Source organism: Cyprinodon variegatus, unplaced genomic scaffold (assembly GCF_000732505.1).
Source record: "Cyprinodon variegatus isolate N-32 unplaced genomic scaffold, C_variegatus-1.0 Scaffold1, whole genome shotgun sequence".
Taxonomy (NCBI): domain Eukaryota; kingdom Metazoa; phylum Chordata; class Actinopteri; order Cyprinodontiformes; family Cyprinodontidae; genus Cyprinodon; species Cyprinodon variegatus.
The window spans coordinates 818,812-829,799 of NW_015150454.1; the positions used below are offsets into that span (position 1 = coordinate 818,812).

General features: G+C 37.0%; 1 protein-coding gene across 3 annotated transcripts in view; it reads right to left on the minus strand.

Annotated features, from left to right (window-relative positions):
• The window catches only part of LOC107087901 (histone-lysine N-methyltransferase SETDB1-B-like), a 23,008-nt gene extending 12,957 nt beyond the window's left edge, over nt 1–10,051 (minus strand). Inside the window, exons 1-8 of one of the 3 annotated variants that reach the window (XM_015379936.1) lie at nt 9,884–10,051; nt 9,032–9,103; nt 6,815–7,285; nt 6,551–6,724; nt 3,239–3,440; nt 3,068–3,141; nt 2,593–2,783; nt 12–657 (exon numbers count right to left, since the gene is read on the minus strand). In XM_015379936.1, coding sequence (XP_015235422.1) covers nt 538–657; nt 2,593–2,783; nt 3,068–3,141; nt 3,239–3,440; nt 6,551–6,724; nt 6,815–7,285; nt 9,032–9,101 — 1,302 coding nt within the window. In that variant the 5' untranslated portion in view covers nt 9,102–9,103; nt 9,884–10,051 and the 3' untranslated portion in view covers nt 12–537. Of the gene's footprint in view, nt 1–11; nt 658–2,592; nt 2,784–3,067; nt 3,142–3,238; nt 3,441–6,550; nt 6,725–6,814; nt 7,286–9,031; nt 9,107–9,883 lie in introns of those variants that run through there. The other 2 variants (XM_015379776.1, XM_015379857.1) reach the window with 2 other exon arrangements.
• Between the last annotated feature and the right edge of the window lie 937 nt (nt 10,052–10,988).

The window sequence follows — 10,988 nt, forward strand, 5'->3', positions numbered from 1 at the left end:
TAAAGGTTTTCTATTCACCTATTACTTCCAATCAGTTCAAAAACATAACAGTAAAGCACAGCTCGGAAACATTCAGTGTCTAGATCAAAGTCAAACTCTTTAAATGACAAAACCCCTTTAAGCTATTTATACTTTTTTTTTGCCCGCAGCTGTGCTTAACTTATACAAATGAGCACTAATCCGATATAAAGGTTTACAGTTAAATTTTACAACAAACTTAGAAAGATGCAGAAAGATGATGCATGCACTAGATGAATAAAATTTGGCTTGACTAACACTAAGCAATCAAAAAGTAGTTCAGAAGGACAGACAAAAAACATTTTAAAACCTTTTCCATTTAATAATGAAAAAACAAAAATGTACATGATAGAACCAGATGCAGATTCAAAAATTATTAACAAAGTTAAAAACAATGATAAACTAAACTAAACATATTGTGAGGACAACAAATGAAAATACGAAAGGGAAGAAATTGGGATCACATTTGCCAAAAATTCATTAAAGAATATTTTAGTCTCCCTAATGTCAATCAATAGGTCAGAATTTAGGGTCAGAATTTTCTGCATTGGAGTCTTGGTTCAATTTCATCTCCAAGAACTTGGACATGTGTTCCAGACGTATGGAGCCTCGGTGGATCCAGTCTTTCTCCCCATTCTCCTGTGTGATGAAGGGATAATAAAATACATCAAAATCACATCTCAAAATTCTTTAGACAAAGCAAAAAGACAGACAGACAAAGATACATCCAGCGCATAAAGACAAAGGGCAGATGATGCCAGACTGATGACATTTGTATTACAGGAAGTGTAATGTGCCTGATATACAGACCATCAGGCACATTAAAAGAAAAAATAGCATTTTGTCATATATATATATATATATATATATATATATATATATAAATAAATGGTGGGCATAGATTTTTTTTTTATCTTGAAATTTATCTCACTGTAATCTTGGAATTAATCTAGATTAATATCGTTCATTTTAATTCTGCCAAAGAAATTCATGATATATGTGTGCTACCTAAATAATAAGTAAAAGTAAGTCTGGCTTGAGAAACCTGTTCAATACATTTTCGCTGAAGTAAACCCTGCGTCTTTATAGCTGCATCCATGTTTAACATGTCCTCAGATGCAGGCGTGGTTTCAGGGTCAGACATCATTAATGATCACATAGATCCCATCACTTTAGAAAAACTTCATCAACAAACAATCCTTTTCCTAATTCAACAACTTTGCTTTCGGTAGTGATCGATTGTTTCTCTGCAACACCGCGGCGCTTTCATTGATAAACTCAATCAGCTGATTGTACTCGCAGCCCACTGGCTGCTTTCTTTGTTCGTCTGTGAGGGATCGGCTGGATCCCCCAACCTTGCGCTTTTCTTCAAGTCATCAAGGACGTTTTTCTACTTGTTACGGCTACTCTGGCAACATAATAACTTCCCAAAAATAAAAAAATGCCAGGAGGAGCTTTTTGACTCACTCAAAAATAAAATTACTCGCGGAGAGCTTTGTGGTTTTAGAAGGTGTTTCCTTTTCTGATAAAAATAACAGAAATAATCTGAGTTGAATAAAACAATTGGATCAACCACAGCAGCTGCTTCTGCTTGGTAATCACAGCAGGAGGCGGCCTGACAAGAAGGAGGGTCAAATGAGATAAACAAATAACAATAGGTCTACCGTTCACATAACCTTAGATCTTTAACAGTAATAATTTAGCAACAACAACAAAAAAAATAAATCTAATTCTTAAGAGGCTCCAACAGCATGTCACGTTCAATGTCGTTATTTCACATAATGCTGAAAACGACCCACCACTAATATATATTTTTTATTGGTATTTACACACTTTAAAGGTGCATTACGCAAGCTTCAAGGCAAATACCTTTTTTCTTCTTATACATGGCTTTACAATCAAAGCCAGATAAGAATGAAGAGAGATTAAAAGCATTTATTTTTGTTGGAGTTGATCACATATCACATAAAACAAATTTTACTACAAAAAGTCAATCTCCAATCCATAAAGTACTTTACCTACGTCTGGCTAATTTACTTGCAATAGTACAAAATCCTTTCCAACTCCTCAAATGTTTGGATCAGAACCCATAATTCAAAGACATTAAATCTAAAAAATGTATGTGTACTTGTTGGGTTTAAATCCAGAGAAATTTGAGTTTAAGAGTTTAAAGAGGACGAAATGATCAAACACAGACAGGGATTTGCAACATCAGCCTCTGCACAGGGGAGAAGAACTGCTGGCTCACAACCAGCAACTTTTCTCACTCTTCCCTTCATAGCAGAGCCTTTTATTAACAGTTTATAACATAATAGGGCGGGTCTTAAACAGAAGACCCTGTAATGATTATCTGGCAGGATGCAGGTCATAAGACAGTGTGACTCTGCTTCATGACCTACTGGATGCAGGTCATAAAAGTTTATGACCCTGTAAATGCCTTCTGGCTGAAGGCAAGTCTAGAATGACCCTCCTGATTGAATCACAGGACAGAATGTAGCATCTTATTTCTTCACTGTTTCATATGCACACACATTAATTTTATAATTGTTATTCAATAACCCTAACAGTACTAACCTCAAACACAACCTTCATCAAGCTGCAATCAACCGTCTCAACCTGACATTTCCGATGGACTCCATTTAGTTCAATGTTGAGGCTTTGCCCTTCTTTGTAGTGGGTAAGGTGTGGATAGGGCCAAGTCTTCAGATATTGTTCCATGAAGCATTTATGTGGGCCATCCGGAAGGTCGCATAGAGTATCATCCACTGTAAAAGAAATAAAAATAAAATAAAATAATGCATGCATGCATACAATTAGATGGTTTATTGCTTTAAGGTTGCAGATCAACTGTTTTTTTTATTGTCATCAAATAATGTGGCTTGTTTTCCTTCCTTTCCATCCCATACATATATTCAGCATAGTTTTCACAATATTTAATATTTGATGCAATTGATCTGACTGATCTGTATTTTTTTCTTTAACTGTGTACTGTATAATATGGTTCCTTTATTAAAAAATATTACAAAAAAGAGGAGACAGTCAAACTTACTTTGTCTACACACCAGGTAAAGTGAAGGTAGGCTGACATACAGTGGTGTGTGATCATCCAAAAAAACCAAAAACCTGAAAAACATCAAGTTATTTAGGAAAAAAAAGTCATCAGTCCAAAAAACAAATAATGAGGGTTCATAAATGCATATAAACGTATTTGATCCAAGACCTTAAGCGATTCTTCCTGCTGGGAAGCTCAGCCAGAAGTCCAGGCAAGAAGCACTGATTGTCTTCTGGAGACTGGATTAAAACACGGGCTCCGACGTACAGCCGCTCCAGCTTTGGGTTGGTGTCGAATGCGATGTGGTGTCCTGATACCAAACTCTTGCCCTTTTCCTCAAAGATCACTTTATATTTAACCCTTCCATCATCTGCAAAGACCAAAAACAGAACAAACGAAAAAAAGAATCGTAAACAGCACATAAAAACATTGGCATGAGGTGTGGTAAAAATAAAAGAAGAGAAGTTTGTTAAAGATCAGAAGATAAGACTACTTTACAGGAGATCTAAACTAGGGGAAGCTAATACTGCACCACAGGAGAGAGCAAATTCATGGACAGAAAAATGTTTTTTTTATTTTCAATACAAATAGCTTTTAGTCGTTTTGTTTCTGGGTTTTTTCTTTCCAATAATTTAGGCATTATAAAAAACAGCCGGCGCAGCTAAAAAGCAAAGCTCCGCTTCATGAGTCTGTGCAGCAACTAGAACAGATCGAAAATGTTTATAGGAATATTATACATAAAATGGGAACTACATTTAAAGAAAAAGGAAAATGCAACAATAAAGGCTGCGGGACAGTTAAATGGGTGGTCCTCAGGGAGAGATCAGTGGAGTTTGTTGTTTGAAGTTTATTTTTTTAAATATTTTTAAGGAGTGGGGAGTGATAAGATGTGCTTACCTCCACTCTGTCCCTTATTTGCTTTTTAGTGAGGCTCAAAGACGATCATTATTTTACTATACCTGTTTTCGGTCTTACTGAAGTTTGTTGATTAAAAAAAGAAAAAAATAATTGGGGTTTAGTAACAAATAAGCTGTGCTCTCCTTTGCTGTACCTCATATTTGCAAGGCTCAAAGAGCATCACTACTTTATCTGCTTTCTTTCCTCCTGAACTCCTATCACTGATAAAGTATTGTTTTTTTAAATATTTTATCAATTGTTTATGCACGGGTCTGACCCTCCCACTAAATATGCTCTGTGAGACTCCAAACCAGACTGTTTTCTTTTGTAATTGACAGATGTTATTTTACATTTCCCCCGAAGCGGAAGTGTTTTACTTTGAAACCAGGGCTGCAACAACGAATCGATAAAATCGATAAAAATCGACTTTTAAAAGCGTTGGCAACGAATTTCATCATCGATTAGTTGTGTCGCGCGATTAATGCGTCATCCGCCGCCGCCGTCATCACATCCACTTGACTGAAGCGGGGGAAGAAGAAAAAATACGGCAGAGCGAGCCATCACTGCAGGCGCAGTGTTGCCAACTCAGCGACTTTTCAGACCCCTCCAGTGACTATTTTTCAAAAAAGCGACTAGCGACAAATCTGGCGACTTTTTACGGTGCCACTGGCGGCTTTTGGAGACTCTTACGTGAAAGCATGTATCATTCCTACTCTGCCGTGGGGCGCCTCCCCCCGCTCCTGCAGGAGTCCCTCTCAGCGCTGCAGTCAGAGCAGCAGGACTTTTACCCTCAGCGTACAGACTGCATAAGCGCGCATGCGCCGGGATTGACGGCGCAAATTGATCACAATAATTAAAATAGCCTGCGCTTTGTAAAGCGAAAAAAGTCGTAACATGCAACTTTTGTCAAAACAAATTAACATGGCCCGGAACCACCACTGTTATGGCAGTGAAGAGAGCTGATCAGCAGGGTGAGCGGCCATGTTTGTTTGGTTTTAAAGGGGAAACGTAACGTTAGATTCTCAGGTAGCTCATCTGATGCTTTCCTTACATTGTTAGTAGGTTACAGACAGTGATAAGGTTGGCTACTTATTTTACTTTTAATTTCATTTGAATTAGCTTAAGCAGCGTTTATATTTACTTTATAAATAAATTAACTTGCAAATTATGAGGGCAAGGCTTTTAAAGTTTAAATCTTCTGGCAAAGATAAAGTAAAGATCCTGTAATTTATGGAAGTAAAGCAGAATAAAATCCAGCAAGATCAGTAATATGTCAATTAATTATATGCCACATTCCCATGTAAATATCTGTCTTTGGAGGATGTGTTTTTTAGCACCCCTAGTTCTCTCATTTTTATTCCAAATACAATTTATAATTTGAATCACAGGGCTATTTTTATCTCTATGGTTCAGTATTTTCTCAAGTAGCAACTTTAACTGCTATACTTTTCTGTCTTAAAAGGCAGAACTCTATTAGTCTAAAAAAAAAACCTCATTTGTTGAAATGGGGGGGCCTGTCTTTTTTTGCGCTTTATGAAACAAAGTAGCCTATATTTTGTGGATGTACAGCTTCATTTCTCATGCAAGTTTGCGTAGTTTTAACACAAACATTTATTTTTCATATTGCACCAGTACAGTTAATGAGCAACCTGTACTTGTGTGCTTGTTTGTTCTGTCAAAAATGTTTATTTTGGAATAAAGAGTATAAAATATAGAAAATATTTTTTGTCATATTCATCGATTAATCAAAAAAATAATCGGCCGATTCATCGATTTTTAAAATAATCGTTAGTTGCAGCCCTATTTGAAACTGTATCTCTCTTCCTGTCAGACCCATGAAATTGCTGCCGAGTTGCTGCTTGTGAGACTAAAATAGACCTGGGGTCTATCTCAGTCACAGAAAATCTTGTCCATTGTGTTCATTCCCATTTACTCTCAATGAGCGCTAAACGTCACAACCACGGATATCAGACAGATTCAATGAGTTCAGGGCTTAATGCTCTAACAGACAGCCACTCTGGTATTTCTGTATTGACTATAAATGTCTGCCTACACTCTGATACCACCAGCAGCGATAGGTCTTCCAGTGACAGCACTCAGCAATGCATAGCTCTTACTTCTTGACCTTTCCAACATTGTTGGCGGCCATAATTTCTGCCCAACTTGCATCAACTTTGTTTGGAGAATATCACAGAGGCCCACTGATCTCTAGTTCAGCATAAATTGTCCTAGGCCCTGGCAGGATTATGTTTAATCTGGTTGAATTACGGTAAAAAAAACTGAAGTGAAAACATCATGTAGTTCTGCAACATATTGATACTATAATTACATTATGAGAGAATCGATTTAGAACCAGAAATCTATTTTTAACACAGGTTTAATGAAATAAATAAGAAAAAAATATTAGCTGAGCCATCCTATTTCTAAAGTAAAATATAGATCTTGAGATTCGGTTTCACCCCAGTGGATACAGAGAGGAGCAAAGACTGGTTATTAAAAAAACTATGGTTCGAGTTAAACTGCTCCTCTAACACAAGTTTTTCTATTCAACGAAAAAAGGCATAAAATTTCTCTGTTGATTACCTCTGTTGATTATCTCTAATATCTTGCCTCTTTGCCACCTCATGGCTCTCCTTCTGGCCAGGACTGTCATGTTTACAGTGATCTCCAATTCTGGTAAATCAGGCCGCACTTTTCTTGTTTCACTGGAGTGGCTAGCAAAAGCAGACGACACTATGATGGGGGATGGTTCAAGGGCTGTGGAAAAAACATACAAAAAAATGTGGAGATGAGAGACTTTAGCAATTCCAATGTTGTTTGTGTAATGGTTAATAGACCTGTTCTTACATTTGTTGGCACTGTCAGTGCTGCTGCTGTTGCTGGCGCTGCTACTGCTGTTGATGTTACTGATCTTGCTGGAAGTGTTACTGATGTTGCCGATGCCGTTACCACTGTTGCCAGCAACGCTGCAGTTTTTGATGCTCGTTAATGGTGGAGCCACTGTCACTTTGTTGAATTGCTTACATTTTGAATTTTTCTTTTTAGTTTTGGAAACTCCAAAATCCGAATCTCCGGAATCCTCTCCTGGTTCCCACAGCATGTCAGAGTCAGAGCTGTTGGGGGACTCTATTTCGCTGTAGAACTGCTGAGCTGTTGGTGGTTGAATGGTTTGAACTGCAAAATCAGGGAGTCGTTCCAAAACAACCACTGGTTTTTTAAGTAGGTTTTCATCATTCAGACCTTCAAGGCATGACCTTATTTTGCGTCGGATTTCAAGTGCAGATGAGGAAGGCTCGTATTTTACAGTGTGCATGTATTCTGCGAAAGAATAAAAACAGTTCTGAGGTGTAAGCACAGATAACATACAAGAAATTATAACATCCATTTGATTTGCCTCAATTTAAATTGATTTACGATAATCTATAGAGCCCCTACAGCAGAGGGCTTTAAAATGGGTTAGTTACTTTCAAACATCAACCCCAGTGGGGTCTTAAGTGCTGGCCTGTGAGACTGTAATTGTACTGCATGGCTTTCTGATTTCAAACTAATCAAAATTCCCCACCTAGTATGACAAAATACATATCTCTCAACATGTAGGTTAATCAGATAGGTTTCACATGGATAAAGTTTCTGTACTGCAGCAAGCTAAACTCTGGGCCATTGTGCCCCTATGAGAAAAATCAAATTGCAAGCAGTCACTGATTATGACGATTCTTTTGATGATGCATTTAATCATATTCTTTTTAAGACTCACAGGCCAAAACAAGTGTAAGAACCAAAATAACACAAACAGGGTCCGATGAGGTACAAGATAAAGCATTCAGAAAATGATGCACGATTATATACAAACTACATTTTGGCTTTTTCTTTAGTCTCTTTATAATTCATTAAAATTCTTAAAGGAGAAGTTCGGTTTTTTACACTTTAAGCCCATTTTCTGTAGTGTCCAGGATGAAATCGAATGATCGACACCAAAAGTTTGACAATTGCTCCTGTCTCTGCTTTTTGGCTCATTTAGAATCAACCCCTGGCTGCTTTAGAATGGCTAGCATAGAGCATGTCCGATAATGTCCTTAAAACAACCTTAAACGTTCTTTTTTTAAAATATGCTACTCACCGTGTCGTCAGCGCTGTTCAATGACGTTCCAAAAAAAGTTTCGTAAAGAAAAAACGTTCCTGTAGTGTTTTATTTAGCATTTTGTAAATCCCATTGAGTTCTGTAGGAATAGTCAATATTCCGCTGCCACCGGAAACGGAAATGGGGCCTGTTTACACAGTTGTAGTCTTTTCGCTTCACTCTGTGTACTCCGACGTCGAGGTGCTAACGTCTCTGTTAAACACTTTAAAAAACTCTGAAAATGGAATACGAAAGGTGGATTCTTGATTCTCGACGTCGGAGTACACAGAGTGAAGCGAAAAGACTACAACTGTGTAAACAGGCCCCATTTCCGTTTCCGGTGGCAGCGGAATATTGACTATTCCTACAGAACTCAATGGGATTTACAAAATGCTAAATAAAACACTACAGGAACGTTTTTTCTTCACGAAACTTTTTTTGGAACGTCATTGAACAGCGCTGACGACCCGGTGAGTAGCATATTTTAAAAAAAGAACGTTTAAGGTTGTTTTCAGGACATTATCGGACATGCTCTATGCTAGCCATTCTAAAGCAGCCAGGGGGTGATTCTAAATGAGCCAAAAAGCAGAGACAGGAGCAATTGTCAAACTTTTGGTGTCGATCATTCGATTTCATCCTGGACACTACAGAAAATGGGCTTAAAGTGTAAAAAACCGAACTTCTCCTTTAAGTACTTTAAACTGACAAGCATTGGTAGCTACATCGGTAAGAAACTGTTTTCTTTAGGAAAGAGATGTGGTAAGTGATTAAATGGGAATAAAGAACATCATGTTAGGTTAAATGAATGTGGGATCACTTCTGGAGGTTCGGGAGGAATATGACCGGCATAAAAAAAACGGTTACTTTACCAAACAAAAGGGGCTTTAATTGGCAAAGAGGAAATCACATATTATTAAATAATCATATAATTAAAAAATGTCACTAACTTGTGGTATTTTCTGGCTCCCTGAAGTCTTGAAGCTCCAGTGTCATCACCTCATGTCCATCAATCTCCATACCTACTGAAAGAAACAAAACATAAAAAATTTCAAAAAAGCATGTCAGTCTTATCGATTTAAAAATCTCCATTAAAAGATAAAAGACAGAACTCTAATATTGGGAGGAGAAACATATCCTAAGGGTACAAATTAAGTAGTTAAATGAATAAAAGGTTCATTTTTGTAGTGGTTTCCATATGGTATTGCCACAAAACTGCATCGAGGATCACCAAACAAAATACACAGCAATGTGCATTTAATAAGAAAATAGAACACAAGAAAATATGAAAAACCTAAAGATTTTTTTTTTAATAAATTATCCATAGAGTACAAACTCCATGGGAAGATATGGACTGCATTCCAGAGTGTTTGGAAAGCTGGTCCTTCCTGAGGTCTGAAGCTAATATAGGTGAACCCCCACTCACGATCAGTCAATTTTACAATCTATTGTTGACAAGTGTTTGAAGAAAATCTAACATATACCCATGTATCAGATAAAGTTATAAAATAAGATCCCCTCTTTGTTTGATTGCAACGTGTCAAAGAAAACACTTCGAAGGAGAAGCTGAAGCTGTAATAGGGCGAAGGCATGTAAGGTAAATCGATAAATAGGTGTCAGCACTGAGCCCTGGCCCACACCACGAACTTTGGGCTTATTTCTATTTTCGAACAATTACTACATTTGCTTAGGATTGTGGGGGAGGCGCTCTAATTTGTTAGGTTTCGCTCGTAACGTCGTGACTAAAACTTGAGATGCTAATGCTTACAAGCTTTTTATTCCAAGCAAAATGGTCAACTTACCTGTTTTAGGGTTCCGAATACGCCCATATATTGAATAACACACAAATAAAAATGTACTGTTACTTCAATGCGGGAAAACTAACGAATAACTGCAATAAAAACAACAGTAGAGAGAATTGCTAGCAGACAATTATTGTTAGCCCACAAGCTAGCAAGCGGCAATGCACATCTTCTTCTTCTATGTCGAATGGCGGATTGCAAACAGCTTATAGGTGCATACCGCCACCTACTGTACATGTGTGTATAGCTCTATAGTTCAACCTACTATATTCTATTTTTTATTTGTGTGTTATTTAAAAATAAAAACAATACTTTATAAATAACCAAATTTTCTTCCCTATCTCCATCTGTCCCTAAAATTCCTTTAATACTCCAATCTGTCCCTTTTTCCATAATTACTTTCCTCATCCTATTTCTTTCAGGTGCATATTTAATTCAATCCATCAAAACATGATCGACATTGTCTTTTCTTTCACAACCCTCACACAAATCATTATTTCTCTTCCCTAGTACAAACAAAAACTCATTCAAGTAGGTATGACCAGTTCTTAATATAGTATAAATTACCTCTTCCCTTCTGTTTATTTCTCCATAATTTTTAACAATTACAGATTTTTTAACCCTATATAATCTTCTCCCTTTCTTATCTTCATGCCATATCTTTTGCCAAAATTCTGTTTCTTTTTAATGATTGATTTACCTTCCCCTTTCCCAAACGGAATCTGATCTATATTCTGCTTTCCTAAAGCTTTTTTAGCTAACTTGTCTGCTATTTAATTTCCTCTCATCCCTTTGTGTGCTGGAACCCAACATAAATGTACATCTATTCCATATCTAAATAATCTAAACAAAATGACGAATTTCTATAACAAGGTCTTTCCTACTAGTTCCTCCTGAATGAATGCTTTCTTGCAGCTTTAGAATATGTGCAAATCACCACCCTGTCCGGTCTAACCTCCTCCACCCACTGTAAACTAATAATAATTGCTACCATTTCTGCTGTGTATATAGATAAAAGGTCTGTTAATCTTTTACATATACATACATTAAACTATGGAATGAATATCACTATTTCCACATTTCCCTTTGTATTTTTGAACCATCT